Source organism: Hemiscyllium ocellatum, chromosome 2 (genome assembly GCF_020745735.1).
Source record: "Hemiscyllium ocellatum isolate sHemOce1 chromosome 2, sHemOce1.pat.X.cur, whole genome shotgun sequence".
NCBI lineage: Eukaryota > Metazoa > Chordata > Chondrichthyes > Orectolobiformes > Hemiscylliidae > Hemiscyllium > Hemiscyllium ocellatum.
Window position 1 is genome coordinate 6062698 of NC_083402.1, and position 16804 is coordinate 6079501.

General features: G+C 41.0%; 1 protein-coding gene across 6 annotated transcripts in view; it reads right to left on the reverse strand.

Annotated features, from left to right (window-relative positions):
* The window catches only part of lifra (LIF receptor subunit alpha a), a 183980-nt gene that overhangs the window by 64381 nt on the left and 102795 nt on the right, over window positions 1-16804 (reverse strand). For all 6 annotated transcript variants that reach the window (XM_060834282.1, XM_060834299.1, XM_060834318.1 and 3 more), the window contains exon 2: window positions 16178-16323. In XM_060834282.1, coding sequence (XP_060690265.1) covers window positions 16178-16259 — 82 coding nt within the window. In that variant the 5' untranslated portion in view covers window positions 16260-16323. The remainder of the gene's footprint in view (window positions 1-16177; window positions 16324-16804) is intronic.

Consider the following 16804-nt stretch of genomic DNA (forward strand, 5'->3'; position numbering starts at 1 on the left):
ATCCGTCATCAACTACTTTTGGGAATATAAGCACTGTTGTAATGTAGACACCAAATTTGCTCACAACAACCCCAACCAAACAATGACAATAAATAATACAATCCATTTTTAACTTGAGAGGGAGCAGTAAAGGATGTTACCAGGACTGGAGCGTTTAAGCTATAGGGAGAGACTGAATAAGCTGTGGCTTTTTACCTTGAGAGCATCATAGGCTGCAGGATTGATCTTATAGATTTTTATAAAATCATGAGGGGTGTTTACAGCATGAACAGTTAAAGTATTATTTTTCAAGGTGAGGAAGTCCAAAACTAGAGGGTATATATTTAAGGTGACAGACCTAAAAGGACCTGAGGGGATCTTTATCATGCAGAGAGTGGTGTATGCCTGGAACGAAGGGGAGGCTGGTACAATTCCAGCATTCAAAAAGGCATTGGGATGGGTAAATGAATAGGAATGGTTTATAGGGATATGGGCAAAATTGTGGCAAATGGAACTAGGTCTAAATGGGATGTCTGGTCGGATGAGTTGGACCAATGCCCCTATAATTACATTTGAAAATGAATTTGCCCACCCATTGTAGAACGTAAAAAGACTGAATGACTCATATAATCAAGTCCTTTGAAAAACAGTTTAGACGCATTAAGAAATTGTTCTTGCACGTCTATTCATGTTTGTTTCGTCCAGGAACAGGAATAGCAAGTACAATCATTTATCAAGCCAATAGAGAGACAATGTCACTTGCCAAAATGCCCAAGGAACTTGCATTGAAGTACAGATGACATCACATATTAATCACATCTATACTGACAGAAATACACAGATTCATCTTTATAACTCAGAGCCAAGTGCGAGACTTATTTTTATTTTCATTCAGTTTCTTTTACAATTTACTTCTCTTTTTGTAACACTTTACTGCATACATTCCTACAGGCACAGGACATCTCATAAAACTCTGGCCAAATGACTATTCTTCACGTCTTAACCTGCATAGCGAATATCAGTGGAGTATTCAATCAGAGAATGAACTGCAAGTGAACCTGGCCCAACATTCAAGCAAGTGCTTCCAGCACTGGTTTTAAAAGGATAAAGCAGAACTGATCATATTTGACTCTCATAGACAGATGCTACAGCTAACATCTGACGTGTCAGATCAAAGATCAAGACAGACAGAAAATAAAAGCTTGTGATATGGGATAACATTAGCATACAAAGAAAATTGGCTGGCTGGCAGAAAAGTTTTCACCTGATTGGCAAGGGTCTGTGCTGGGGCCTCAACTTTCATAACTTATATCAATGACTTAGGTGATCTGAGGGAGTGAAGCATGGTAAACTTGCAGACAGTACCAAGATACAATCTGCGAAAAAGATAAAAGAGATTGTAGATAAAGACATTCATACACGAATATGAATTGTATGGAGGGATATGGGCCAAATCCCATATGTGACTAGTTTAATTTGGGAAATGTGGTCGCTACGGACAAGTTGGATTGAAGGGTGTTTCTGTGCTGTATGACTTTATATGGATAGGTTGTGCGAGAGCACAAAAACCTGGGAAAATATGAAGGTGTTCACTTTGGCAAGAAGAATGAAACAATTTTTTTTGGCAACAAGTAAAAGTTAGCATCCAGATAAACACAGAACCAAGGTGGTTAACAGGATGCTCTGCTTTATTGTGAGAACTGAACATAAAAAAAACTATGTTACGTTTCAGTTGTGCAGGGCACTAATAAGATCACAACCTTGGAAAATGGGTGCAGTTTTTTGTCCTGATACTAAAAGGAACAACGCAAGTGCATTGGGGATGTTCAGAGTAAACTAAATTGATATCAGGAATTAACAGATTATCTTGAGAGGATGAACCTATTTCCATTGGAGTTTGGAAGAGTGAGTGGTGACTTTATTGAAGTGTATGAGATCTTAAATGCTCTCGACATAGACGATGTGGAAAGGACATTTCTATTTGTGGCCGAGTCTAAGACGGGGGATGTTATTTTAAAATTAGAGACTGGCTTAGGACTGAGTTGAGGAGGATTTTTTCTTACCCGAGATTGTACAACTTTAGAACACTGCCTGAGAAGGCGATGGCACAGAGGTCACTGAATATTTTTAAGACAACTAGATAGATTCTTGTTAGGTGAGGCAAGTGAAAGATTATTGGGGTTTGATGGGAAAGCGGAATTTGGAATACATTCAAGCACAACTGTATTGAATGGCACAGGAAGCTTGAGAAGCCATTTCTGCTGCAATTGCATACCATCATAATCAATATCCTTGCTTCTCCCATCTCATCCTGCAGCAATTAAAATCACAACTTCTCAAAAGCTGAGCCATCAGTTGAGCTGGAAATACCCTATTACACAAACCAATTTGGCTGTAACTCAGAAGAGCACTAGAACAAAATTTCTACAAGCCAAAAGGTTTGGACCTCCAATTTTCAGCTTAACTTCAAACAAGCTCTGCAGAAAAGACCTTAAACTAATTTGGCAGGGTCAAAGGACCAGGATGCAAGATAATGTAAAGACCACTTCTTATTTTTCTTTGTTTTTGACTGTGGACTAAAAGAGTAACAAGACAGTTTTGAAGCCCAGTACTGCAAAAGGAATTGCTGCACCTTTGAGTCATGATGGCTCATTATGACTTAAAATTACACTCCTGCACTGCAAACAGTGAGCATAGAGACATAAGATGCTACAACACCGGTGGGCATGTGCAGTGAGACTCGTCCAGCTTCAGATTGCTGATTAGTTACTGTCAATGTCAGTGACTAGTTACAGATGACAGAAGTCATTAAAGCCAACAACAAACAGGTCAAGTGTTTACAACAGAAGGGAGCAGTTTCAGGACTGCTGAAAGAACAGGTTCGCTGTCACCATCTCTCTACAGGGAGAAAGTGAGGACTGCAGATCAGAGTCGAAAAGTGTGGCGCTGGGAAGTCACAGCCGGTCAGGCAGCATCTGAGAAGGAGAATCAACATTTCGGGCATAAGTCCTTCATCATGAAGGGCTGATGAAGGGTTTATGCCCAAAACGTGGTTTCTTTTGTTCCTTGGATGCTGCCTGACTGGCTATGCTTTTCTAGCTTTTATCTCTCCACCCTTTAGGCTCTCTGCCTTTATTCCTGATGAAGGGCTTTTGCCCGAAACGTCAATTTTACTGCTCCTCAGATACTGCCCGAACTGCTGTGCTCTTCCAGCACCACTAATCCAGAATGCTTTTCTACCGCCACACTTTTTGACTCCATCCCTCTACAGTAAGGTAACTGAAGTCACAGAAATGCCAGCTATTTTCTCCCACCAATGTTGCAAGTAGTTACTTAGAAAAGGAGATCAGAGGGTCGTGTGGAACAAATGTCTCATCAATCCTGTGGACTGGTCCTCTTGAACAGTGCTTTCCAAATACTTTCTTTTCGTCCACATATACCACCACTTTTTTCCTCTCTGTATGTAGTCATAGATATTTTAAAAAGAGGGTTAGCTGTCCCTGGTAAGAACCTGGTAAGTGTTTTCCATTAACCCAATTCCAGACAAGCAAGATGGTAACTTGGTGTACTTTGATTAAATCATTAACTTTGTAGCCAACCAAAGAGTAGTGGGGCTCAAGAATCAATGCACTTTCCCAAGTGGGTCACAATAAATGACAGAGAAGAAACAAGGAGCACAGAGGAAATAGATAAGTGCAAGAACAAAGAATAGCTTGAAAGCAGAGCTTGAAACTATGGGCTAAATGACAGGCAGTCTGAGATGCATTTGAGTTTTGGATGTAGGTTTGCTCACTGAGCTGCAAGGTTCATTTCCATACGTTTCCTTACCTTACTTGGTAACGTCTTCAGTGGGCCTCAGGCGAAGCAATGCTGAAAATTCCTGCTTTCTATTTATAGGTTTGGGTTTCATTGGGTTGGTGATGTCATTTCTTGTGATATCATTTCCTGTGAAGTCACTTCCGGTTCATTTTCTCAGGGGGTGGTAGATGGGATCTAACTCGATGTGTTTGTTGATAAGAGTTCTGGTTGGAATGCCATGCTTCTAGGAATTTTCGTGCATGTCTTTGTTTGGCTTGTCCTAGATCTTCTCAAAACTCACTATGCATTTCAGTGTCATGCAATAGATAAAGTTGTTGAACTGCAAGGTCAATGCCATCTAGAATTAGGATATAGTGGCAATAATAAAGGCCTGGCCTCATACAAGGGAGACAGAACAAGCAACTTAATGTTTGTATTATAAGGAATTCAGGAAAAATAGCACAAGAGAAGAGATGGTTACACTGATCAAAGAGGCAGTGGTATAGTGGTATTACCACTGGACTGTTAATACTGAGAGCCAGATAATATTCTGGGGAAGCGGGTTCGAATCCTGCCACAGCATATGGTGGAATTTGAAATCAATTGAAAAGAACTCTGGAATTAAGAGTCGAATGGCGACCATGAACCCATTGTTGAAAAATCCCATCTGGTTCACTCATGTCCTTTTGGAAAGGAAACTACCATCCTTACCTGGTCTGGACTACATGTGACCCACAGCAATGTGCCTCTGGGCAATTAGGAATGGGCAATAAATGCTGCCTAGCCAGCAACACCCTCAACCCATGAATAAATCAAAAAGCACTAAAAGCACTGGAAAGGGATGCTGCTGAAGGAATCAAGGACAGAATTAATTTAGTGTGAACGAAGGAGTAGAGGAGCTATGGCACAATTGGGTGTATACAATACATTACCAAATTGTGACAGGAATATGGAGAAGCAAATTTGAATGCAAATTACAGAAAGAATTAAAGGACAATGATACTGAAGTACTTTAATATTTTAATACTGACTGGAGCATTACAATGTAAAGGACAAAATGGAAAGCATTCCTGAAATACAAGAGAATCATCTTGATCAGCAGCTCAAATTTTGAAGTCAGCAAAGTGAAGGCTTTCGCCACAAACCTCAAAGAAAGATCCCCATGAAGATCTCACTAGTTCTGTAATACGAATCTGTTGTGTTGCCATAATCGTACCAGACCCGAAGAGTTGCTCTCTCAGAGAGAAACGACTGGTGGTGACTTAACCTGAGGGCCACCAGACTTCAGGCGAGGGAAGAGATTGAGAAGGAGAGCCCTTCATGGTAGCCTCAAACCAGTGATGGGAATTGAACCCAAGCTGTTGGCATCACACTGATCTGCAAACCAAAAATCCAGCCAACTAAGCTAAACTGATTCCCAGTATGAAGCTAATATCCCAATAACATTTTAATCCTGGCACAAATTATAAAAGAATACCTACCATTTGGTGGTAATGAAAGCAAACAAGCAAAAACAGCCAATCAAATTCAAGTATTCTCATAGTCATCAAATCAAAGTTAAAAGCACTAACTTTCACTTCTTAAACATTCTAAGAGAGTAAGTACATAAGATTACGGTAGAAACTGAATACAAAAAGAACTGAACAAACTTATAAACCGTGTTTATAAACAAAAATTTGGGCGGCACGGTGGCACAGTGGTTAGCACTGCTGCCTCATAGCACCAGAGACCCAGGTTCAATTCCCGACTCAGGCGACTGAACTGTGTGGAGTTTGCACGTTCTCCCCGTGTCTGCGTGGGTTTCCTCCGGGTGCTCCGGTTTCCTCCCACAGTACAAAGATGTGCGGGTCAGGTGAATTGGCCATGCTAAATTGCCCGTAGTGTTAGGTAAGGGGTAAATGTAGGGGTATGGGAGGGTTGCGCTTCAGCGGGTCGGTGTGGACTTGTTGGGCCTAAGGGCCTGTTTCCACACTGTAAGTAATCTAATCTAATCTAAATTTATGTTCAAAATCTGTTTTATTTAATATAATATAGAAATGTGACATTCCATCCTGGTGCCAGGGTAAAGAACGTAACAGAATATTCTACTGGCTAACAGACCGAATTTCAACCTGCTTCCTGACGCTTGTTTTAGTTACCTAGGGCATTCCAAAATGATATCCCAAATTCATGTGGAAATATGAAGTGGCAATACTGTCTTGATGGCATAGTTGTGAGAAGCATACAGGGACAGAGGGATCTAGGAATGGACGCACTGACCTTTGAAAATTATCATTCCTGATGAAGGTCTTTTGCCCAAAACATCGATTTTCCTGCTCCTCGGATGCTGCCTGACCTGCTGTGCTTTTCCAGCACTACACTAATCTTGACTTGAATCTCTAACACCTGCAGTACCCACTTTCGCCCTGACCTTTGAAGATGGTAGGGCATATCAAGAGTGATTAGCAGAATATTTTTAAGTAGTCAATGATAAATTCCTGGAACTTACTGCTGAGACAGTCAATGACTTGAAAAGAAAATCGGAGGAGACAGAAAGGAAATAAATTTGCATGTTTATTTGCAGAGATAAAACATGAGTGTGCGATACTGACTGGCCTGTTCCTTGGGCAGTTGTCATTGACTCGATGAGCCATATGACCTCCTTCTATGCCGTAAATGACCCCAGGTGGAGAAGTACACATGGATGAGTCAGGGTCTCCAGTGAAATAAAACAGAGAAAGAGGGGCCAGATGAAAACAAATGAGCAGCTAACATACAAAGGAATCCAAAAATCTTTCCAAAACAACAATAGCAAAACAGCCTTGTTTTCTTTACAATGTTTAGATAGTGTCAAGAACAAAAAAGAGATTTAAAGGTACATTCCTTATCCAGAGCAGCAGCAAGCAATATTGCTCATCTGTTTCTAAAATTATTGCTCAAGATAGAAGACTACTATGACAGAGTTTAAAATCAATACAGATTATTTGCAACAGAGCAGGTATTAAGACCAAGTAGTTTACAAAATGAAAACAACGTAGAAGTTTGACAAGCAATGATTTTCCTTGAGCATCCAGTTGATTACAAGCACCCATATCTCCACGAATACTAATAACTAAGATGACTATTGAGAAAACTCTGTTCAATAAGCTAACTAAAGTAGCAAACGATGAAGTGATGATCTTCTTAATGACTAGGTTTGGGCAGAGAATGCAAGAGTCATGACCTACATAGAGGAGTTGTGAAAGATAAAATAGGTTTTTCCAAATTAGGGTATTTATTTTTTTTAAAATAGCGTAAATGTTTACTGGCTACATCATATTGAGCATTAATGGTGATGTTCTCAATGAATAACCTTATAAACGAAGCACTACTGTTCTGTTTATCAATCTGAACTCATTTGGAGTAACTGATGAACTCTATTTGATGAAATTATCAAGTATGAAACTCCACTACAGAAAATAAATAATATAAACTACATGATAATCTCCAAGTGCACACCTGGTGACTATGAAAAATTTGACATTTTCAGAATTCATACCCAACATCGGAATTAATATTTTTGAGCTATGTGAATAAAGTAAATGATTATTCTGTTTTGTTTACAATTAGTTTCATGCCCACAGAAATGAGAGTGTGAAGCTCACAAAATTAAGAGGTTGAAAATGACAAAATATATTTTAAGTCAAAACCATAAGACAAAGGAGCAGAAATTAGGCCATTCAGCACACATTGAGCCTCCTCCACTATTTGATCATGGCCAATAAGTTTCTCAATATCATTCTCCTGCTTTCTTCACATAACATTTGATACTCAACAACCTAGCAATCTCAGTTTTAAATATACTCAATGACCTGGCCTCCATTGCCTTCTATGACAATGAATGCTATGCATTCATCTCTCTCTGGATGAAGAAATGTCTCCTTATCTCAGTTTAAAAGGTCTTCCCTTTACTCTAAGGCTGTGCCCTTAAGTCCTAGTCTCTTCTACCAATGGAGACATCTTCCCAACACCTACCCTGTCGAGGCCACTGACGTATTCTGTACATTTCAATTAGAACCCCCTTCATCCTTCTGAACTCCAAGTATAGACCCAGTGTCCTCAAAAATTCTTCCTATGTTAAGCTTTTCATTCCTGCAACCATTCTCGTGAACCTCATCTGAACACGCTCCAAGGCCAGTCGGTCCTTGCAGAGATTATGGAGCCCAAAACTGCACACAATAATCCGAATGTGGTCAGACCAGAGCCTTACAGAGCCTCAGAAGTACATCCCTGTTTTTATTTTCAAGTCCTCAAGACAAAAGGCGTGGATTTATCATTGCTGAAATACAACCATTAATCACACAAAGGGGGAAAATATTGAAAAACTGTAATAAAGAATCAAGTCTTGAAACTGTGTCTGCAGACTGACTTCATCCTTCAACCCCAACAATTTTAACAAGAAATTAATCGTACTGCTGAGACCAGATTACAATGCTGGATAGTGAATTCAAAATAGCATCTCAACTTTTGAGTTATAAAGAACAGCACAACAGTTCTATTCTCCTTTAGAAAAAGCAATGGTCATAATGGCCCTCTGACGTTTGTTTTCCTTTGTTTCTGTGAGCGTCACTAGCAAATCATATATTTGTTAAGTAAACCTAAATACCCTCAGATGATGAAATACATAGAAATGTGAAGCAAAAGTAGGCCATTCAGCCCTTTGAGCCTGCTCCATTATTCAACAGGATCATGGCTGTTCCTCTACCTCAGTGCCATATTCCCTCTTTCTCCCCTTAAATATCTAAAAACGATTGCTACAACACGGAGGAAAATCTTCTCTTTTAATTTAACCAAACACCCAGAAAAGCTCACCTTGCCTCATTGTCAGACATATTTTAACTGATCAAGAACTCACAAATTCCACTATTTAAAGGACATATCAGTTTATCCTTCAATTCTGAAAGTGAACATTAAACAAAAACTGTCAAATCTAAGTTCCCCTTTCTCTTAACTGCCTCCAACTCAACAGTAGGCTGTTCCAATAAGACACTTAGTAAAATGACATCAACTTAATTTCAAAATCGCATAGTCACTGTCTTCTTCGATGTCTTGACTCTTCTGGCTGCGGATCTCCCAGGGTTGTTGTCTTTGTTTTTACTGCGAATAGCTTTCATATGAAAAGGTACCTTTAATAGAGAGTGTTTCCTAATTTTTTGGAGGGAAAGACGTCAGATGGGCAATTAGCATGCTCTCTCTCTCGACGGCAGTTGCTCTCTGACCAATTTCAAAATGTCTGCATTTTTATACCCAACATCGAAATGTCTCATTGATTCAGTGTTGGTAAAACAAATTCAAACTCAACTGGGTGGTAGTATTCTGGGGCATAATTTAAACTGATTGGTTAAATTCTAATTATTGTCAAAACATATTCTAATTGTTGTCAGACATCCATTTCACAGCCAAACATTACATATTTTCAATTTTCCAGTACACTCGGACTGCCATCTCGTCACATACATACACGTGCTTGTAAGCTGTCAGTTCAGAATAGCATTTTCTCTCTCTCTCTCTCTCTCTCAAAGATACAATATACACCTTCAACTTCATAACAGTATTCATCTCCTTCTTGAATACATTGTGACTTGGTGCCTACAGCTTTTTCTCGCCAAGAATTCAAATTGCCCACTACCCTTCGAGCTACGAAAATTTTTCTTTGTCAGTCCTAAATAGTCTATTCCTCACCATGATATTCTAGTTCTATGGAAACTAAACCAAGAAAGATATCTTCCCTCCTCAGTGCAGAGTCCCCTTCACTCTTCCAAGCTCCAGTAAATACAGGCCCCCTATTAGAGCAGCACTGCCATCCCTGATATCAGTCCCGGAACCTCCTCAACTCCTTTTATGAGTATATCCTTTCTTTGGTAGGGAGATCAAAACTGAATGCAATACTCCAAGTGCAGTCTTTCCAACATCCTGCATAACTTCAGTAAAATATCCCCATTCTGAACTCAAATCCTCAAGCAATGAAGGTCTATATATAATTTGCCTTAAATGCTTGATGCACCTGCCAGCCAATTTCCATTATTGATGAACAAGGACACACAGGATACTTTTACACATCCACGTTTCCCAATGTATCACCATTTAAATTATACTTTTGTTTTTCTAACCAAAGTTTATAACATCACATTTAATCACATTGCACAACATCTGCCATGGGTTTGCCCACTCACTCATTTTCATCTGGAAAAGCACATGTCAGGCAGCATCCGAGGAGCAGGAAAATCGATGTTTCAGGCAAAAGCCCTTCATCAGGAATGAAGGCAGGGAACCTCCAGGATGGAGAGATAAATTGGAGGGGGTGGTGGGGCTGGGGCGAAGGTAGAGAGATTCATTCAATTTGTCTACACCTCCCTGAAGTCTCCAAGCATTCTCCTCAAAACTCTCAATACAACCCAGTTTTGTCTCAAACAAACTTGCACTTCCCACTAGGCACTGCCTGCCTATCAGAAAAAGACCCATTTATTTCTTCACTGCTGCCGGTCTGTGAACCGATACATTATTGGGTACAATTGATTAATTTACTTGAATGTTTCCAAGAGCAATAAAAATCAAGAACAATTGCCAGTAGTGTTAGGTGCATTGGTTAAGAGTGAAATGGGTCTGGGTGGGTTACTCTTCGGAGGGTCAGTGTGGGCTGGTTAGGCCGAAGGGCCTGTTTCCACACTGTAAGGAGTCTAATCTAATCTAAACACTGCTAAGTCTAGTTAATTTAAGTTGGCCAGCAGATTTTCTTCCTACAAGGCCATTAAAGAACCAAGTGCACTTTTACAGCAATTCAATAGTTGTACATTTACCACTTTATTCCAGAGTAAATTTAAATTTTCCAGTTACTCATGTCTTTGGGTCACTCGTCAATTCCTCTAGAACAGCTATGCTGCCACATCTTAAAGTTCTGTACCTTTAATAGCTACAAGCTCAGAGTCTGATATTATTTGACAATACAAAGTCAGATAGTTGCATTACGCACAGCAAATGACAACATTTCAGGGTAATTTTCAAGGACCGGGATCAAAATCACAGAATTTGGTGCTACTCCTCATCTGAGCATCCAACCCCAAATGCGACCTGGCCATAGCTGGTCAACAAGAGCTCCAGGTGTAGCCCACTGTCCCAAGCCATAGTATTCTTGTCCAAATTCATCACGAACACAGAGAACAATGATGGCATCTGTTCATCTGTTTTTGCATGCGTAATACCTCGGAGTTTAACAGTCAATACACTCAGAACAGGAATGTTTGCAACGTAATAAGTAGAGCCCAGTTTGATTCAAATATTAGCTCGTCAAGACCTGAAACAATATCAAAAGGAATTTTTTAATTCCTTTATATGTCGAGCACTTCACTGACAAGGCCAATAGTTTTTGCTTAACCCTATCTAACCTCTAATACAGTTTTGTTTAAAAAGCTGTAACACCAATAAACTGGGATTTTTTTCCCTAGATTATAGGAGGATGAGAGATGACCTTAGAGGTGTTAAAACATTTAAAAGACATTGGACACGGGTACATGAATACGAACGGTTTAGAGGAATATGGAACTCCGAGTTTGGAAAACTTGGTTGGAATGGACAAATTGGACTGAAGGGCCTGGTTCTGTGCTGCATGTATCTAGTTACACTCAATGAGCATATATTGAGCAACTTGTGAGAAATTCAGAGCTTTTCACTTGTTTGCACAGGTGAGGATAAGGTAGATGATTCTTATAGAAATGTTCGAGTGAATATGCCGTTGTCTTGTTCTAAATAAACACTTCACCGATCAATATTTAACAAAGGAGGTGCAGGGTAAGATACAAAACATGCTCAAAAGATCTTAGCGAAACAAATTCATGAAACTTTTTTGAACGGATTTACATTTGAAATTGTTCACTCAGATGACCTTGTGATCACTGATATTTTGATAATCAAGGTTGTCAATAATTCAATATTTAAGCAATATTTTTTCCAAACAATGTGGAAAGAAACTGTACACATTTACTGAACACAAATTAGGGAGATAATTCAAAGAATTTACAAAAGTTGGAATATTGCATCAATAATTAGAGGGGTAATTTACACAGAACATAGAAAAATACAGCGCAGTACAGGCCCTTCGGCCCTCGATGTTGCGCCGACCAAAGCCTACCTAACCTACACTAGCCCAATAACCTCCATATGCTTATCCAATGCCCGCTTAAATGACCATAAAGAGGGAGAGTCCACCACTGCTACTGGCAGGGCATTCCATGAACTCACAACCCGCTGAGTAACGAATCTACCCCTAACATCTGTCCTATACCTACCACCCCTTAATTTAAAGCTGTGTCCCCTAGTAACAGCTGACTCCATTAGCGGAAAAAGGTTCTCACTGTCAACCCTATCTAAACCCCTAATCATCTTGTACACCTCCATCAAATCTCCCCTAAACCTTCTTTTCTCCAATGAGAACAGCCCCAAGTGCCTCAGCCTTTCCTCATACGATCTTCCTACCATGCCAGGCAACATCCTGGTAAACCTCCTCTGCACTCGTTCCAATGTCTCCACATCCTTCCTACAGTATGGCGACCAAAACTGCACACAATACTCCAGATGAGGCCGCACCAGAGTCTTATACAACTGCAACATGACCTCAGGACTCCGGAACTCAATTCCTCTGCCAATAAAAGCCAATACACCATATGCCTTCTTCACAGCACTATTTATCTGGGTGGCAACTTTCAGAGATCTGTGTACATGGATACCAAGATCCCTCTGCTCATCCACACTACCAAGTAGCCTACCATTAGCCCAGTAATCCATTTTCTTGTTACTCCTACCAAAGTGAATGACTTCACACTTAGCTATATTGAACTCCATTTGCCACCTTTCTGCCCAGCTCTGCAACTTATCTATATCCTGCTGTAACCTGCCACATCCTTCTTCGCTGTCCACAACTCCACCGACTTTTGTGTCATCCGCAAACTTGCTCACCCAGCTTTCAAGCCCCTCCTCTAGGTCATTTATAAAAATGACAAACAGCAATGGTCCCAAAACAGATCCTTGCGGAACACCGCTAGTAACTGCACTCCAAGATGAACCTATACCATCAACTACTACCCTCTGTCTCCTTCCAGCCAGCCAATTCCTAATCCAATTTAAAAGTAAAAAGTGAGGTCTGCAGATGCTGGAGATCAGAGCTGAAAATGTGTAGCTGGTTAAAGCACAGCAGGTCAGGCAGCATCCAAGGAACAGGAAATTCGACGTTTCGGGCCAGAGCCCTTCATCAGGAATGAGGAGCTGGCATTGGTTGTGGGTTTATCTGCAAATTTCACTTCTTTTGCTCCTAGTAACCTGCTAACTTCTCCTGTGGACAGCAAGCCATCTTCAGCTGCTTTATCAAAAAACTTTCCCTCTCCCATAAATTGAAAGGCCTTTCAGATGTTCCAGATGATTGCACAATGTTCAAACCATTCGTAACTCCTCAAAATCTGAAGCAGTGTGTCAAGTGCAGCAAGAGATATCCAGGCTTAAGCTGGTATTCGACAAGGAACATTCACACCACACAAGTGTCAGTGAGAATCTGACCATCTCCCCTGGGCATTAAACATTTACTATTGCTGAATTAACTATTATCAACTTTATCATTCTCACTGAGAATGTGTTTAGGATATAAGCAAGCAGGGAAAGAGTTAAGTTCTGAGTTCTGTGAAACAAGAGGTTCAGATGAGCATTATTCAGATCAGATAAGAACTTACAGTTAACAATGGGATGCTGGATGCAAGGTTCATGGGTTAACAAGGTGGTAAAGCAGCCATTATGTCGAGCCATTTAACAATATTGCAAGCATTCAGTATGAGAGGTCAGTTTATGTGAAGCCAGTTATTCATTGTGTAACAACAAATGGCATAATCTTTACACTTGACACTCGCTGATTGCAGTGGTTGCCCAATCCATATGTATATTGCCTTATCTGGATGCTCCTCCCTATAAAATGACAATATAGTTCATTGAGAAACTGCTCTTCGAGAAAAGACTGTGAACGCATGTCTCTATGCTCATGGGCAATCGTCCTCTCTCCCTCCACGGCCCAGAATAAAGATGACACCATACTGTGTCTCTGTGGATTCTGCTTCAACTGAGGGGGAAAACAGGACAACATCATGACCCTCTATCACCTAGAAGGACAAAGGCAGAAGATGCATGAGAACATCAGACCCTGCAAGTTCCCCTCCAAGTAAAATACCATCCTGAAATTAAAACATAATCACTGTCCTTTCACTGATGCTGGGTCAAAATCCCGGAAGTCTCTCCCGAACATCACTGCGGTTGTCCCTATACTGGAAGGGCTGCTGCAGTTCAAGACAGCAATTAATCACCATCACGTTCTTGAGAACAATTAGGGACAGGCAATAAATGCTTGCCTAAATCAACAACTCCCACATTTCATAAACGAATGTCAAAAAGCTCATATTCGGTTTTCTTGCCTCTTAAAACCCATCTCCTTCCAGTTTCTTTTCCCTTCACAGATCCCAGAGTTTCTTTATGCCATTTTTTTCTATATTCAACACTGATTTGCAGAAGGGCTTCACAGTCACCAATGGCAAAATTATCAACTGTTGTGCTCTTCCACAGACACTCCAATTTAAAGAAGGAAGAAAAAGAATGTTTTAAACAATCTCAGTAATAGACACAGATATAGTTTCATGATGTAGGTCACTAACATGTGGCAAAATCTCAAGCAAAGCAAACCATCTGACCTGTTCTTAAGATCTTAACATTAAAAAAAAATCTAACAGTCAGCCATACAGCCTCTCAAGTTTGCCCATTAGTTAATAAGATCATGGCTGATTTCCACTTCACATTCAAAGCGAGAATCCAAAAGATTCACAATACTCCAAGAAAATACTATTTTTCCCTCACCCTAGTCCTATACCTTTAACCTGATTGGATGATCAGAGTTCTAGACTCAAGTGATAGAAAACACACTCAGCTTTTAACCTGTCAAATCCTTTTCAAATTTCATTCTTTTGAGCTCCAGCTAGTATTGGTCTATTCCAGTCAAACTACTCCCCCTCTCATTCCAAGCATTACGTTAGTAGCCTTCTTCATTGCATTCCAACCAAGGTAAGCATCTCCTTCCCTAATTGTGCAGAGCAAAATTATACTCAACACTCCAAACAAGGTCTCACAAAACATGTCCGCCACCTCCAAACGGATTAACCGCATCATCCGCCGAACTTTCCGCCATCTCCAAATGAACCCCACCAGCAGAGATATATCACCCCCCCCCCACCCTCTTTCCGCTTTCTGCAAAGACCGTTCCCTCCGTGACTACCTGGTCAGATCCACGCCCCCAACAACCCACTCTCCCGTCCTGGTACCCTCCCCTACCACCACAGGAATTGCAAAACCTCCACCCACACCTCCTCCCTCACCACCATCTAAGGCCACAAAGGAGTCTTCCACATCCAAAGTTTCACCGGCTCATCCACCAATGTAATTTATTGTATCCGTTGCTGTCTCCTCTCCATTGGGGAGATTGGACACCTCCTCGCAGAGCGCTTTAGGGAACATCTCCAGGACACCCACACCAATCAACCCCACCGCCCCATGGCCCAATATTTCAACTCCCCCTCCCACTCTGCCAAGGACATGCAGGCCTTGGGCCTCCTCCACCGCCACTCCCTCACCACCCGATGCCGAGAGGAAGAACGCCTCATCTTCCACCTCAGAACACTTCAACCCCAGGGCATCAATGTGGACTTCAACAGTTTCCTCATTTCCCTTCCCCCACCTTACCCCAGTTCCAACCTTCCAGCTCAGCACTGTCCTCATGACCTGTCCTACCTGCCAATCTCCCTTCCCACCTATCCACTCTACCCTCCCCTCTGACCTATCACCTCCATCCCCACCCCCACTCACCCATCCCCACCCCCAGTCACCTACTGTACTCTTTGCTACCTTCTCCCCAGCCCCACCCCTCTCCCGCTTCCTGCCTCCATTCCTGATGAAGGGCTTTTGCCCAAAACATCGTTTTTCTTATTCCTCAGATGCTTTTGCAGCACCACATTAACCTAAAATCTAGTTTCCAGCATCTGCAGTCCTTACTTCTGCCTCACAAAAGTCCTGTGAACGCAGCAAGATGTTCTTCCTCCTGTATTTCAAGTTTCTTACAGTAAATTTCTTACACCGCTTGTCTTCCTAATTGCTTTCAGTGGTGAATTATAAATGAAACACTGGTGGGTCACAGAAATAAAGAAAGAAAAAGTGGTCTCTTTAATATTATTGACCTGGAAAACTGCAGCACCTAGCTAAGAATACAATGAGAGCAAAACATCAGCCACGTTTTATTAAATAGAAGGAAGTGTTACAACACGAACCAGAACAACATTAAACAGAGTATCCAACTTCAGTGTGAACTCACCTGCATTCTGTGCAATAGCCATGTGAAAACCAGATGACTGAAGGGCTAAAAGCACAAATCCAAACAACACCCGTAGATTCATTCTACCAGTTCGGAATAGCTTGACAGAACACGAGCAATGTCATCCACCAGAGTGTTCTCTTTCCCTGCAACAACAGCAATGCCAGAGTTATAACAGTGGATAGATATCCAAATAGAGTGTTCAAGTATGCAACACTTAGAATGTTGCCCTTATGTACTATTTGAGTACATCCTGTTCGAACTGGCCAAGATCATGCCGGATGTTTCAGATCTGCAGACCATAAACAGTACTGCAAGGCACTGATAACACTTGATATTCCAGACGACACTACATCCTGTGCTGTTATGTAAATTGCAAAATCAATGACATTGTCCTCTAAAACTGTGATGATCATGTGTCATTGGTAACTCTTTCGTTGGCTCAGACTTTTGAGGTACAATTTCAGAACCTCGCACTTGTCATGTGCGAACCACACTAAGAGTGGTCACATGGATAAATCACAGATGAATCAGATTCATTCTCACCCTTATTGCAGCATAAGCATTGTCAAATGCAGAGGAAGCAGAACATCAAACAGAACCAGTAAACCTGGCCAGATGTCCACA